Raw genomic sequence first — 16,460 nt, 5'->3', positions numbered from 1 at the left:
ATGGGCAGTTACTACATACAACTTTTTATCCTTTGGTTGTTTTCTTGTCAAAATCTCCAGAACTACACAGTCTTTGGAAATAATAAGTTTGTGGGGAAAATCTTCCTGGTTGATTGTTGCTCTCATAGTGCTGGCCCTATCTGGGAGGTAAATGTTTACTTCCACAACATTTGCCAGATCTCAAGCATATGTGACCTAACATCTGTGATCTGTCCTACAAAATTTAGGGAACTTTGGCACGACTGAGAGAAAATTACATACTTAATAGACTCTTTTGTAAAAATGATGTATATCAACGTGTTTCTAGGAAATACTATAAAAAGATCAACAGAACTCTGAATAATACAATATTTGAGTTAATTTGCAGTGGTTTTAAATCTCACTTTAAAGACTGCTTCTTGCATAAATCTTACAGATGAGGCTAAACCATATAGAATACTATACTACTGGGCTTTAGTATTTAGGCAAAAATAATTTGAGTTGATTAAAAATTCTTCAACAGGAGTGGTTCCATCCTTAGACATTGTTTTGTCTAAATAGGATAATAAGCAAATTGATTTCTTAATTCCTCATCTTTGTGCACTTCTGACTTGCAAGGCCTTCAAGAATACCTCTTTTTTCAGGACAAATACAGTTGCAGTATCAGATAATGCTTTTGTTATCATTTAAGAGATAGCAAATCTTTTATTTTTGAAAAACAATAACAAACCATGCAGGTGAATTTAGCCTTGCTTCTGCAATGTATAATCACTTGCTAAACACTTGTTCTGCAGAAGCGAGCTCAGAAGGGCACCAGGCTGGTTGTGCTTCGTTCTGTGTGGAAGGCAGGAGCAGCTACAGCATGTAAGACTGCCTGCTCTTCTGTGGGCAGCAATGGGCATGAGTCAACTCCTAAATAAAAGAATAGGGTAAATGCAGCAACAGCTTTAACTGCTTTCAGCTCAGGGGAGTTGCTCAGCTTCATTTGGTGTGTCTTGTTTGGTAAAGCCTGAGAGATGTCTATTCTGAGTGTGTGTGTTTGAACTCCCTGCATTGACCCCATGGAAACTACCTTTGTACTGCAGGAAGAGCTCTTATCTGTTTTGGCTCCCACCAGTTCATTTACGGATTGCTAGTTCATTTGTGGATCACTGCTGCTTGTACTGGAAGAGACAGCAAACAGTTGTTTCTCATCTTCTGTCTCTGTGGTTTGTCTCTCTCATGATGACTTAGTTTTTTATGACAGTCCTCCTTTATGAACCCACAGCTTTAAAACTTCTTAAATCGTAGTTCTTCAGAGCTGTTCTGCTTGTGGTTTATTATAGTAATTTACAGCACCCTCCTAGATTATTTTTGGCGGAAAAAAGTCAAAAAGGTAAGCACGTGTTTAGTTTTTTTTTTTTTTTTTTAACATTTGGGGCATTTTGTATCTGAATTCTAGAAGGAATGTAAAGTTTCGAGTATAAAAACGTGTTGTGTATCTCAGAAATCAAAGGTCATCATTTCATTGTTCTTACAGTTACTTTGGTGGAAAGCCATGGGAAAGAGTCCAATGTTGTCAGAGTTTGCAGATAAACAGAAAGATCAAATGAAGTGAAGCTCCAATACAGTTGCAGGAAAAATAATTTTATTAAAAAAAAAAAAAAGGACAACTACTTGTATAAAAAACCTGAAATGCAATTCGCTGCCTTATTGCCATGCTGCAGGTGAAGTGCTTGTATGACTGGGGCTGTGGAATGGTGTCTCTCAATTGCTCTGTGATAAAGAAAAGGGGGTTGAACTGTTGGTTCTTCTCTGTCTCCCATCTTTGTCATATTTAACCTTGTGAGCATTCACTCATTCTGGTAAGCTTTCTTATCACAGGTGCTTTAATGGTATTTCAGTTTTTGGTAATAAGCATTAGAGGTATTAACTTTAAAAATGGTGAAGAGGGTTATTGATAGTCTGAGAGGACTTTGAAGTACTTAGGCTGGATCATTTCTCACTTAGGCTGGTATAACTGCTGCATTTTCATGCAATCAATTTCACTGAATAATCAACCCCCTTGTGCTAATCCACCCACAGCTGCATTTTTGTCATTATTGATGTTGGGTTTCTGTGGATTATCTAATAACAGAAATTGAAATACCACCTTATCAATCTGAAAGGAGGTAGACACTGTGCTGAGTGTAGCTTGTACTACTGGAACAGTTTGTTTATGTTAGTAAGTATGGCCCTTTTTAGAAAGACTGGAAAGTTACTTCTCTGGTTGCTGCCTTCAGCCTCGTTTCAGTGTCTTGCTTTAATTGAGCTATGGCCTTTAAGACTGGGTAATAGGGAATAAGGCTTACAGGATTTGGAGAGACATTTTCTAACCATGATGACTGTCCTACTCAAAAGCAGAGTCAAAGTTGTTCGGGTATTTTTGGATCAAGGAATTTGGAAGATGGATCTTCCAGTCACTTGGAAGAGCCTTGTGACTGACATTTTTGTGGCAGGAAGTTTTTCATCAGACAGAACTTCTAACCTGTTCCAGGGGTTTTAAACCAATTGGTTTGTATGTCAAGAACTGTAGTCCCTGATGTGGGAATTAGGCATATGATATGAGATGACTGGATTATATTTTCCTCCTAAATGACCAGACTTTAATAGGTATTTTTAATTTGGTCATTGATGTACAAGGAAATTTGTGGATACTTCTATTTGTAATCCACTGAAATGCCCAGTGTAATTTTCTGTATGCCACTGGATGGTTAAGCTGTTCCTTCCTATGAAACAACATGGGAAACTTCTTCCAACCCTTAAAATAGTTGTAATGGGGAATGAACTAGGAGTTCTTTGCAATTTTGTTTCCTCTGAAAGTTGAATTTCGCAGGGAATGGATAACACAACTTCTAGGATTTTTAGTATGACCCTGTTGGAGTTTAACATTTTAACTGATTCATACTAAACGTGACTCCACAACAATCAATAAGATTCTTTGCCTCTGGCTTCAGTGTAGCCAAGATCGATATTAAGAACAATTGCAATGTGACCATTAAAATGGAAGTTCAAAGTAGAAGAATTGGCTGGGTATAAATCCTCTCCACTGTCATGTATTTTTGTGTGTGTTCTTTCTCTGCAATTAACATTGGATAGATACAAGGGCTTTTTATGTACAAATAGATATGTTTCATTCATGTGGGCTGTAGATGAGATCATCATATCAGATCTACTTAATCAGTTGTGGATATAGTAGTCTATCTTTTAACAAGACCACACTTTCTAAATGTTTCTGCTTTTCAGGAATTGTTAAATTGAAGTCTTAGTTCACAGCTAAGAAGGAGAAAAAGCAGCAATGCTCATGTCTTGCTGTCAAGGTTATTCCCACTGATAATCACATGGAGAACAAGTCATATGTAAAGGCAGGGTTTTGGCAAAATATTTGTGTCAAAACAATATTTCACATCACAATATTTCACAAACCTCACATTTCACATCACTTAGTTTATAGCAAAAAGGTTCTTCAGTGTTTCTGCTGAGGATGCCATGTGTTTCTGCCATCTCAGGGGTGTATATCTTTTTTTTGACTGAATAGTGTTTTAAGTTGTATTTCATCGTCTTGATGGAAATTCAAGTAATAATCTAGCTAAAATACATAGATGTCTGCTGTACATTTTCAAATTATATAGAAGGTTTTAGAAATCTCAAGGATAAATTGTTGTAGAATTTTAATCATGTTTATTGTTGTTATTCCCTGACATTGGTTGAACATACCCATCAGTTAAAAAAATGCAATTCTTGGTAGCTCTTCAGGAGCTGTAAATAACAAGTTCATTTTATAAGCTTTAAGTTTGAAATAGTGGCCTCGAATTGATTATAGGTGTTTCATTTTCAGCTTGAAAACACCAACTGCGCACAAGTTCTTTGAAAATATTTGCAGCGTATGATTTTTTTTTTTTTTTGGCATTGTTATTTTCAAAGAAGATTTAGCAATTTCCTGCAGAAGGATCCCTGCTTTACCAGTACTGCTAATTATGTGATAGCATTTTGCAGTGCTATCTTGAAAGATTCCAGGGCTAGTTCTGAACACGCTGCTTTGTATATGGCACCATGCAAAGTGAATCCTAGAAAGGAATCACCTAATTATGACAGCAAAGCTTGTAGGTCTAACCTAATTGGCTTGTCTTCCACCATCTAGCTCCAGGTCCAGCTTGGACATCTCGACACACCACTGCTCGGTATGGTGTAAACGTTGTCTAAAAGCTTAATCTCATAGGCATTTTAATATAAATAGCTTTATTCATAAGATTAGCTCTGTTCAGAACTAGCTACATGTTTAAATAAGTATTTGAGCTTGGAGTGTGCAAAGTAGAATTAAACTCCAGAGATTACATTGCTTCTTTGGTTGGTGGTTAAGCAAAAGTGTTAGCAGTTCGTGCCAGCGCAATAGTTCTGCACTAGGAAAAAGAAAAAAAAAGGAAAAAAAAAAAAAAAAAAAAAAAAAAAACAGGTGGAGCCACAGTCAAAAAAAAAAAAGTTTTTAGCAAATGCTGATAGCATCAAAATAGCATTGAGATATTTGTAAAGGTGTAGTTTAAAAATGGTAGAAGCAATCTGCATCTCAATTTTAAGCATCATCAGATTTTTTTAGTGCAACAATTTTAGTTACATATTTCTTAAAGAAATAGATAAGATCATTAGCATTAGAAAAGGTATTAATAGCATTTACTTGTGAATATACCTCTGTAAACACTAATGAATTGCCAAGATTTTTTTGCATGAGAGAAAAAATTAGTTCAAAAGGCTGAAACTTCATAATAAATGCAAACATTAACGACAGGCTGAGCAGAGGTTCTAGTATGGTAATAGGAAACTTGGCTGAAGAGCAAGGCCAAGGTAAATACATGAATTCAGACATCATTTAGCTTAAGCAAAACCGTACATAAACAGATGTGACTTCCCTTTTGTAAACTCAGGATCAATCCCACTTCCAGGTTTTTAACTTTGTCTATCAGTTCTCAATGTTCTAGTTGTTATTGCTGTGTAATTTTAGCAATTAATTTACTTTCCCAAAGCCTATAAACTGAAACAAAAACATTTTCCAGTCCTGCTTGTTGCAACTTGTGCCGCTAGAAAAAGAAAAGGAAGGGCCCATGAGGACAGAAGGAGATCAAAGAAGGGAGCACAATTCTCTATCTTACTGGAACAAATACGAGTTTCCTGCAATGACCACACGATTTGTAATCTAGCTCAAGGTGAAAATCGATGGTTTAATGCTGAAGTTGCTTTGTTTTTTCAAGTAGGTGAGATCTATATATACACCTAAATTATAATGAAAATGAAGAATAATAGGTTGGGATTTGAGTCTCCCAGCTGTCTTCACTATGTGTGCTTCTCTCCTTAAACGTTTCTGTGGAAGTGGAGCAAGTTTAGAGCCCTCAGTGGTCTTGTATTTTGGAAGTGTGTAATGGAGTGAGGTGCCACCTCTGGAAGCCTTAGCGTGAGAAGTGAACATGTAGCCTTCTTGTGCTTCTTCAGAAATAGACGCTCTTCAGTCCCTTGCACATAACCATGTTTTCTTATATATAACAAGTCTTGATGTAATGAGAAGTGCAAATTAAAACAGAGACATACAACAATACTGACACTTCATGTTTGACTTTTATACATTACCCTCAATCTCATGTTATATCATAGGAGAGGTAATTCAGAGCTGTGGCTTACCTCTTCTTCCTTTTGATAAGGAGGGTTCAAGTAGGTTTTTACCTAGTCTTCATAATGAGAAACCTGGAGTGGCACTGACTTAAGCAAGAAAATCTCATTATCTGGGTTTTGATTTGGTTCATCAGTACTCTGGCAGAATTGCATCATTTAAATGAGTTTAATTCTGAGAAGCTTAATTAAATAATCAAATTGGGAATCCTGTTAGGATAACATAGATGTTACTGCTGGTTGAAGCTTACTATTGCTGTGTGGTTTTTACTTGTAGTTTTGGAAGCTGGGTGGTGTCTTTTTCATTAATCCTCTATTTATGCTAAAATAATCTGGATTTTGTTAGCATAATAATGTTAACAATGAAATTGCACTGTTCGAGGACTGCTACAACATAGGATAAAAATACTAGAGGCATTTGTATGTATAGGTTTATGTGCCTTTAGACAATGCATCTTAAAAAATTACCTTCTAAAACTGCCTTTTTTACAGAAGTAGGAACTTGGTTATGGACATCAAATGACATTGTCCCAAGGCTGTGCTAAAAGCTTTTAGTCCATAGATAGTTTGCAGTTGTGCAGTTTCTCCACCCATCTCAACCTGGAAGCAGAGATATTTCCTCTGCTGGAGAAGATGCATTAAATTCACCTTTGGTTTCCTTGACTGCTATGCCAAGCTTGCAGACCCAGGTTATAATGTAGCACCAGTTGTGATCATACTTGTTTTGTAGTACATGAATTCTTATGCCTCAGAAACTGGGGTGGCCCTACTCACTAGTTACGATCCTCACAAATTTAGTAGGCTTGCAGTTTGTCATAAAAGGGTAGTGTGCAAATGAGAGCAGATGTTTGCAATGCCCAGTTCTGAGAGACTCCAGGTTAAGGGGGATCCCCACAATTGGGGTTGATAGGGGCAAGCAGGAAACAAAATGCTGAGCTGAGACAACACGCTAGGAAAACTGTTGGGACCATATTTATCCTTATTTTAGAGCCAATCAGGGTCTAGAGCTGAAGTCCAAAAACTCTATGCATTTTCAATAGCATAAGGCTGAGGCCATCACAAGAAGATTCTATACTTTTTATAAAATCCTGTGCTTTTGGGTAAAGGGCGTGAGTGAGGCACATGCTGCTTGCAGTAGCTTTGCTTTTTGGCAATGGCTGGGCACATGGATGGACTACAGTACTTTACCAACAGTTTCTAGAATTTCATTTGCCATTGCTACTTTTTCCTCAGCCTCACAAGGAGCTAGAGCAGGCCTCTTTAGGTACACTAAAAATTGCATTCAAAAATGTCTCTTGATGTAGAAACTTTTGTAAACCCTCAAAAGTGAAGGAAAATAACAGGGAACACTTCCTTATCATTATTCTTATCCTATCTTACATCATGCATGGAAGGATACTGAGTTCAACAATCATCCATTGTAAACACCTAGCTTGCTGCTTGGGATAGCTGTGTAGAGTGTTGCTACTTTGCCGCAGACAGCCTGTGTGACCTTTGGAATTCACATGATACCATTGTCTCCTCTTCCACCTGTGAAAACAAAGCTCAAAGTACTCCACACTTCAAAGGCCTTTTTTATTTATTTATTTTTTTTTTTTTTTGAGCATATTTGCTTGACTGTTACAGTAAAAAGGACCATAAAGTGCAAAGGGACACTAGGTGTTAGTGATACTCTGCTAGTTTTCCTGGGAAAGCAGCACATATGGGGAGTTAATAATTGCCAAATGTAATTATTGTCAGGCTAGAGGCTACATTAATGAACAGTGTATAGAGTGGATAACTAATGCCATACTAATGTAATGAAATCAGTGTCATAGTCAGGGATGGGATGAAAAGTTCTTGCCAATTTATTAATGAATTAGTACCCTGTTGGGTTAAAATCAAGAGAAAAAACATCAGATAACACTATAGTGGCTGGACTTCAACAAGTTGAAGCTGCTGGCTCTTGTCTGGTGAGGAACATTACAACCTTAAAGTAAAGATTTTCCTGGTAACTCTTCTTGAAAGGTAGAATAAGCCTGATGAACCAAACCTGAGTTGTATATGAAAAACTGCACTTGCAAGCAGAAATGACATTTTCCAGCTTGATTAATTAAAGTGTAATCAATAGCTGGGACGCAGCTGTTTACTAGGAAGCCAGCATATGGAGTTGATCTGTGATTGTCTGAAGAAAAGAAGAACTTGTGTGCACATTAGCTATACAGTTCTGTCATAGCAATTGCTGTTTATATTTAATTCTTGCCAGATTGACAGTAAATCTAACTGGGACTTTGACGTTTTTAAGGTTTTGGAGAAAACGGTATGTAAAGATGAGCTAAAGTGCTAAAAGTGAGCTCAGTGCAGTGCTGCTATCTATAGTATTTCCTGTCTCACAATAGTCCACCCAGCTGCCTTCTGTATAGCTGAGTGCTCAATCCCAAATAATGATGCACAGAGGACGTAATTCTGCAATGCAGCACAGTGCCAATGGCAGGTGTTATTTTATTAGCCCCACACACTAATGAAGACTACAGAGGCTCCTCTCAGATCCATCAGAGATGCCCATGAGCCTGTTACTGGGCCAAATAGTGCTGTCACTGAAAGTTACCCAGAGTATTCAGAAAACAGAGTACTCATATCAGACCAAAGGAAAAAAAAAAAAAAAAAAGGCATTTAGATTTCTCTGAAATTCTGCAAAATGAAATTTCATCCCAATTACCAGAAAGCACATTGGAACAGCTAAAGTAAAAGTCACTGATTTGAATCACTGGCTTGTGCGAGGAGCACAGATAGGGAATGCACAAAGAGCCCAGCCCCACTGCTTCAAGGACAGCTCCAGCCTCAGACGAGGAGGTGCAGCAGGATGAAACCTGAAACCAAGCATGTGGTTCTTCTCACAGTTTCTTCCCGTTTCCTACCTTTTTAAGTTAATTTGTTCTTTCTGTCTTTCACAAAGGTTGGTCATCACACAGAGCAATGCTTAATACAGTCCTCTCTTTTGGTCAAAAATCGATGTGCTATGAAGTGGAGGACTTGCCACTGCCCACCTTGTCAGAGGATCTCCCTCCTGTGTAGCAGCATCTCAAAATAAGGGGTGAGTGTCCCAGAATAAATGCCTCTTAAGAATCAGGTTATTCCATTTACTACTTCAGTGGATAGTTTTCAAACTTCAGCTTGGACTTACAATAAATATTTTCTCTTCTAGATCAAAGAAACGTGTCAGGAAGCTTCTGCCTGATTGCCCCCATCTAATGACCAAGGGAAGTCCTGCCACTATGCATGGGCATTGCCAGCCTGGCTTGCTCGCTGGGGTGGTGCCTCACAGTATTGTTCAGTGGGGACTGTGGCACAGCAGGCAGCAAAGAAAAGGCATGCTGGACATGCAGTGTGCTGGCATTGTGTATTGCTGTAGGTAAGAAAATACACTAGTTTGCTGTCAGACACAAACCAGATGATTGACACAAACCATAAGCGTGTGTGTGGGAGCTTGCTTACCACAGGCTTCATTCTCTTGTTACAGCTAGTTTCATTTGTTCTATAGTGTTCTTTCTGACATGAGTTTGAAACAAAACAAAATTGCCTCTTTTTGAGTCATCCCAGAAATGATGTGTCATAAGTGAATGCTGAATTTCCTGCCTCCTGGACTCGTCTGTTTTTCTGAGCTTAGAAGTTGTACCTTTCCTTTGAATTATTACTGCGATGATCTAAGGAAAGCAAATAGTTTCCTCCATCACATGAACTTTTTTTGAGCATGAATTCAATGAATCAGGGTTGGGAAAAAACAAACAAACAAATAGCAAAAAAAAGCACCGTGTTTCTTACTTGTAGTTGTTTTCTTGCTGTGTGATCCTCTCTGGGATCTAAAAGCCATCCATATGCCGAGCCTGACCCCCAGCATGTATATGCTGGCATAGCCACATAAAATCACTGCAATGACACTGTCTTCCTCAGCATCTGGCCTAATATGTCAGCATGTGGATATGTGATCTAACAGACAAAGATACAGAGCCAGTGAATGCACTGATGCACAAGCAGCAGAACAGATAATTTTACATGAAGTTTGTGCTAGCTTAGGCTCAAAAATGTTCCCTCCAGATCTGCCTTCTTTGGCTGCTAATGCTTGCTTTAAATACCATTCTGTGCTGTTTTGGCATTTCCCCCACCCCTTCATAGACAGAGCTTGTCTATGGAGCTGAACGGGCATTTTTGGGAAGTGGGAGTATTTAAGCAGATAGACAGAGAAGCTGCAGGGCACCAACAAATAAATGATACCAGCCCTCACTAAACATAATGCAGATGCAAGTTTCAGCAGTCAAAGAGATTTACTTGCTCCTGCTGCTCCAACAGGGGATATACCTCCACAAGACCATGACATAGCTCTGTTGTGTCCTGTTCTTGCCTCCACAAGATGCTTACGTTTCAAACAGAAAGCAAGTATCTGCAACAGGTTAAAGCAAGAGATGGAAGATAAAGACAAGGATAAAATAACTGGAGATTACCATGCTTAACGTGGCATTTTCCAAATAGGTCAGAGTAGTGAAGGCAAAGGGTTTAGAGTGTGTCTGTAGCTAACATGTGCTGTCTCTTTCCTACAAAATAATTGAGTGCTCAGCTGGGCTTCTCCCCACAGACCTTGCAGCTGTGGAAGGCTATCAGGCAGTGGTAGATACGTCATGCCTGGAAAATCAGCTGTGTAATCTGGCCATCTGGGACTCCAAAACTCACAGTCCCTTGACATACTCCTTTTATAGGTCAGTGATTTAGACAGCTGGAAGGTTTGATGGTCTCCATGTCATCAGTGAAACTTTGTTTCCTCGTGTAATGCCCCACCTCGTTCCCTGGTGGTCTTTGCATCAGGTTACCTGGTGATCAATTGGCAGGTTTTTGCTATGAGTCTTAATCTACTGGAAGAGATTACTGCTCCAGGTGCTGCTAGTTAAGTGTCTTGCCTCTGCCATTTCATGTCCCAAAACATCTCTTCTTGCTGAGGATTTGTTTCTGGGTTGTGTTCACAATGACACTATCCTCACCTCGCTCCCTCTCTTCATGCTGCTTACTGGAAGAGCTGCTGGCTTGCCTGGGCTGTGTGAGAGACAATGGAGCACATAGGAAAACATTTCCCATAGCATCTGTTGGAGTCACTAGAAATGGCATGCGTCCGTCTGAGATGCACGTGAGCACAATGTCTCCTGTTTTGGAAGTGTCCTAAGTTTTGTTCTCCCCATTCATTTCCTGCTGGGCTCTCTCTTCTCAGTCTCATGCTCCCATGTAGCAATAGGTGGTGGAGTCGCATTTAATTATTTTCATAATAATATTTTATTGATGTTGGAAGCTCGAGTCATTGTTAACAGAGATTATTTTCACCTGTGAGATTCCAAAAGGCATTGTCAGGTGTGCCCAACTCTCAAGCTAGCTGCTTCCCCACTGAAAGCAAATTCCAGGTTAAATAAATCCTGAAACTTTCCAGAACCCACCATGTTTTGGAAATGCCATATGTGTGCTCTCAGTTGGATAAGACAAAATTTTTTGCAACTGTATGAAACTCGTCTTGGTTGAAGTCACTGGGGGGCTGTGTCAGTCTCCCAGTATGCCTTTGATGTGTGATTCCCAGTTAATGTGGGAGCAATCATTTGCATAATTTTTATGAAAAGCAGGAGCACAGCTTGCCTTAATGTTCTTCTATATGTAAAATAAGACATATTTAATTTAAAAATACCATCACATACATGTACATAATGCAGCTTTGGTAGCTGACAGCCTAAACTGATTACTGTAGGCAATAGAGATCCTGTGGGCTGAATGTGGATGGAGGGCATGAAAGGCCTATGACTTTTAGGTCTTTTTTTTTTTTTTTTTTTTAATCATACTTTATCATTAGAAATGCATCACAGATTTTTTTCTACCTTACTAATATGCTCTGGTAGTCTCCTGTGGACAGGAGCTTCCTGCACCGTTTGACAAAATTGTCAGTAACTTTCTTGTATGTTAAAGGCAGTTCATTATTAAATGCTAAATTATATCCTTACAGCACATAGTGGGGAGGATACATGGTGCTGGACTGGAGAATTATAAGCAGAGCTGCTGGCTTCTCCTGATGATTTCCAGCCTTGGCAAAAACCTGGCTGAAGTTGCTTAAATTGCTTGCTTTTGCTTGGCTTCACAGTTAATGTGGCAGGAAGGTTGGCCAGGGGAAAGCCTCTGTGGCCCTGGTGATGCTTTCCCCTAGGGAAGTTCTTGCAGCACACCTTGGGTAGAAAATGGACCCCAAAACAGCTACTGACTGAAACCCTGCTCAGCCCCATTCAGAGGTTCGGGTCAGTCTGCTGGTGCCACCTCACCAGCAACGTGCAGCGTGTCCCCAGCTGGCAAGAGATCCCTGCTGGGAGGGAAAGTGGAAGCACTGGTTGGTGAGTGAAGAAAGAAAGAGAGATGACAGCCACCATGGCAGGAATGGGGCCTGGGGCTTTGCAGGGGAGGTGGCACTCCTGAAACCTTCCCTAGTGTCCTCCCAGGTACCTACAGTGGCAATCACAAGCACCAAGTAGCATCAAGGGGGCTTTGCCCCATGCTAGCCATTCCTGCCCTGGGGCCACCTTTTCAGCAGTGTTGGTGCAACATCTATGGTGGCCTCCAGGCAATGCTTTGGCAACAAGCTGTGACTCCAGTGGGCTGGCAAGCCTTGGCCCAGTCATGCTTGGCTTAGCCTCCTGCCTGGGGGCACCAGCAGGTCTCACTTCCCAGGCCCCACATCTTTGGGTGCTATTTTGGCAGTGTCCTCAGGCCCTGGCCTGGTGGTGCTATGGGGTGGTTGTGCCCCTTCCCAACCTTGTCCCAGTTCATGCTCCACTCCAGGGCTGGGGGGGGGGGGGGTGTCTCAGGAGCTTTAAGCTGCTCCTTAAATTAATTTTCAGGCTCACTTGAGTGGAAAGTTTTGTTTCTTTTTATTGTTGTTTGGTGGGGCCTGGTGGTCAGCAAGTGCTCTGAGGAAGCTGTGTGGGTGGTACGCAGGCCCTGGGTGCTCCTGGGCCCTCAGGCACTGCCATACATGCTGACGTTGTATCTTGTTAATTTACTTACACTACACCTGCTCCAGGGCATGTGGAGCACTGTGCCATGCCTCTTTGCCCTGTCTGTCTGAGGGGTTTGGGCTGCTGCGGAAAGTGCATTGCTGTGAATTCAGCACATCATGCAGAAATGTTGTTTAAGAGCTTATATATGTGTGTATTTATTTCATGTATATCATTCTCTCCTAACAAAGGTACTATTATTTACCCGTGTATGGGTCCTTAGACTAAAAATAAGCATGGGCTGCAGGAGGTAAGGGAAGAGAACCGGCTTGAAGCCAGTGTGCCAAGACCAGTGCAAGGTAAATCAAGCTCAGCCTTGTGTTAGAAGAGGCCCGCTTTGGCAAAGAAAGACATTTACCCATCTCATGCAAGAATGAGAATACTATTTACTTGGTGGGTCATTGTCTCACATCTGCAGCATTTGCATGCAGGGATGTAAAAGAAGTGCTGCCAAGCAGCCTGCTGGGTGCCTGTGTACTGCTGCTGCAGCTCACAACTCAGTTCTCAGTGCACACCTGTGTTCAAAACTGCTTTCTCCTTTAGTATTTACAGCTAACCATGCAGTTAAAACATGCCATCCACAGGAGAAACAATTAACAATGCAAAGCTCATCGTAGTGTATTATTCATAAAACCTGACTCATCCAGATGGATCATTTGCAGTTAGTGAACTTAAAGTGATTACTTCTTAGCATATTGTCTGTCAAAGCATGGGGACTGAGAGAGGTGATGCTTTTGTTCCTCATCTTCATTCACAACTTTCTGGGTTTTAGTTCCCTGTTAGTTTCTTGGCTTTGAACATTTTGCTATTTTTATTTCAGATTATTCAACTTGTTCAGCTCCAATATTCTTTCTGCACATACAGAAAAATCGTTGTTATCAAAATCTGGTTCAGTTCAGCCAACTCTTGTTCCAGATGTTCAGATAGTAATTCCATCACTTCAGAGATTTTATGTTCTTTTAAAACTTTAACAGCAAATGCTTATGGTTTTCACCTTAGATCTTATTTAATTCATCTTTAAAAATATATTGTTTTAATAGCCAATGTAAGAATTTTACACTTGATTTTAAATAAGCTTATGTTTGAAGTAGGATATTGAATTACTAATGAGTCCAGTTTAAGCGTTTACATATGCATATGTAAAAGCATATGCATGTACTTTAAAAGAAAACAAGATTTTTCATTACCATTTAGCTTGAAGTCCTGGTTTCCAGAGATTAAGGGGGACATTTATGTTTGCAAAACACCTACCAAAAGATAATGGATACTTCTGACTTGTGCTTTATCTTAAATGTGAAAACATAATTCCTCAGATGCCTGAGATGGACTGAAGCTTCTTTTGAATGTTCCTTGTATGTGTTTTGTATCTAAGTTAAAGACCTCAAATCTGAACTTTTTGACATTTTTGATTGAATTTTAAGGTGGTGTATGTATAGATATAGCACTGCTGTACACAGTTTTACAAGAAGCCATCTCAGGAGGGGGAACTGGAGAGTAAGTTATTTGGAAATACTTAAGGGGTTCTCTGCTGAACCCAAAATTAGCAGAAATCATCTGCAGATGTTAAGAAGAAACAAGAATAGCTTTGATCACTTAAATTTGAAACTTCCTTTGAGAACAGTTTTAAGATAAAGTAGTTATTTTAGGAACTAAAGACATTGTTATAGAAAATGGACATAAGTATTCTCATTGAAACAGATTTTTTTTGCATCCAGTTACCTGAATTAAAAAAGAAATGCCTCTTTAAAGATGTTCATATAAGATTTTGGCACAGAGACATGAGCCCCACAGCAGGGCTGCTGATGCTGAATCTGAGCCCTGACGCCTGTGCATTACCAAATTGTGCATTAATGAGCTGATGGAGTAGTAAGATCATTTTGTAGGATGGTGTTTAACCAACCAGAAGCAACAGCCGCAGGTATTTTTGTGAAGCCAAACTGACAGAGGAGGTATGCCTTTCACCTTCAGAAAGATTAGACTGTGAGTATATTAATCTTGTCTGAGACACACATTGGCTTATCCAGCCTTATTTTGTTTTGCTGTGCTCACCCATTTTCTTTCCCTTACATTTTCTTTTCCACATATTTAGCCTTTCATCATTCACCAACTGGCTCAATTCTGCAACTCCCATTCTCTGTCCATCTGTTGTGGTGAAGGATCTGCAATGGCAGAAGCAGACCAAAAAGGCATGAAGATCCACCTCAAGAAGAAGGAGTGACCCCATGGCCTGATAGTGCTTCTGAGCTGTTTTGCTTGCCAATATGCCCTCATACTAGCACAGACTTTTCTTCCCGTCATTCAGCACTGCTTTCACCGGACTGAAAGGTGAACACACATTTGCATATTCCCATGAAATAACTCCATGTTTATATTCTAATTTTAACATTAATTTATTTGGCTCCTGATCTTGGAATATTTAATTTCATGAAAATCCTCAATATTCATCTCATTATCCGAACGACGTTGCTCTGTTTCTCTAAATGTCAAAACCAATGCTTTGTCTGGGATGGAAGCTAAAACATCTAACCAGCTTTAATGGAGACATTGTTGAATAAATGCAGTCTGAAAAAGCATTTTGACATCTAGATTTAAATTGTCTGTACAGCAACTTTAGTAAGATATCCAGATACTTTTGTAATCAGAAAAAACAACTACTTCTCCTGTTAACCAGCAGATAATTGAAGTTGTGTTCATCATGCACACCCTTTGTCAAGAAAGAAGAAGTCTGGTTTTAATTCCCCCCGTTGTCTTGTGAATGGTACTCACGTGGTTTATTTTAGGTAAATAATGTAATGGGCTAGGTGAAGTCCTAGTTATAAGCTCTTCATATCAACCATATTAACTCAGATATGACTTACTTCCCACTTAAACAAAATCCCTTTGTCTCTTCTGTTCCTTACCTTTAATACAAAAAGACAGGACTCACAAGTGATGTGGAGAATAAAGATCATTTTGATGTTTGTTTTTTTTTTTTTTTCTAACATAAAAAAATAGGAATCCTTCACAAACGCAAGCTTTATTCTCCCACTTCCTAAGGTGCAAATTCTCTGGAAAGAGAGAGAGAGAGACTAAAAAAGAGAGTAGCTGAACTGATTATCACCACCTTCTTGTGCTCCTCCTGAGCTGTGTTTTCCATGTTTCTCTTTTCTTTCTTTCAGAATAAAATAATCCCTGTTATGGTTGTCTGTCACTTTGCTCAGAGCAAGGCAAGCATCACTTTGACTGATGCAGTAAGACATCTTGGTTACAATCCTAGTTAGCTCATAAGACTTTCCTTACCACCTCCCATTTCTCTAGACCAGAAGGTTTTAGTAACTTTGTGTGATTAACTTGTGTGCTGCTTGATACCTGCAAGCATCCCTTCCCACCCTGTGTGTTGATGGTGAATCAGCCTCACAGCCTGTTGCAGTTTCCCACGCTTGTGAGTCACCAACAAAATACGTTTTGCCAGAGAAGTCAGTCCAGGAACAAGCACGGTTCATGCACCTCAGACTCTTAGAAATGGGAAGCAAACGCAGTTCCTGTTCTCATTGAGGCAGGATACCGTTGCCTTCCCCCGAGGCCCTTGTGGCCCTAGTATGTAAGGAATATCTGAACCTGCCTTGTTTTCCTCTTTTGAAGGTCAGCCCTGTGGTTAAAGCAGGAGCCTAGAGGCCAGCTGATCGGGCTGGCTTTGACACTGAGTCACTGTGAGATCTTGAGCAAGTCACTACAGTTATGTCTACAGCGTGCCAGGCAGAGATATCTGTGACTCCAGAGCTG

The 16,460-nt window shown here is 39.9% G+C and overlaps 1 protein-coding gene across 4 annotated transcripts in view; it reads left to right on the top strand.

Moving 5' to 3' along the window:
• BMAL2 (basic helix-loop-helix ARNT like 2) overlaps window positions 1-15,659 on the top strand; it is a 56,565-nt gene extending 40,906 nt beyond the window's left edge. Inside the window, exons 18-20 of one of the 4 annotated variants that reach the window (XR_011811085.1) lie at window positions 8,588-8,725; window positions 8,837-9,043; window positions 14,788-15,659. Coding sequence is in view for 1 of the 4 variants with exons in the window: in XM_072041906.1 (XP_071898007.1) it covers window positions 8,588-8,706 (119 nt within the window). In the remaining 3 variants the exon portion in view is untranslated. Of the gene's footprint in view, window positions 1-8,587; window positions 8,726-8,836 lie in introns of all 4 variants that reach the window. The other 3 variants (XR_011811086.1, XR_011811083.1, XM_072041906.1) reach the window with 3 other exon arrangements.
• Window positions 15,660-16,460: the final 801 nt, after the last annotated feature.

The sequence above is a fragment of the Anas platyrhynchos genome, chromosome 1, assembly GCF_047663525.1.
Source record: "Anas platyrhynchos isolate ZD024472 breed Pekin duck chromosome 1, IASCAAS_PekinDuck_T2T, whole genome shotgun sequence".
Lineage (NCBI taxonomy): Eukaryota > Metazoa > Chordata > Aves > Anseriformes > Anatidae > Anas > Anas platyrhynchos.
Note: the sequence above shows the minus strand (reverse complement) of the source record. Positions and strands in the feature narration are given on the sequence as shown.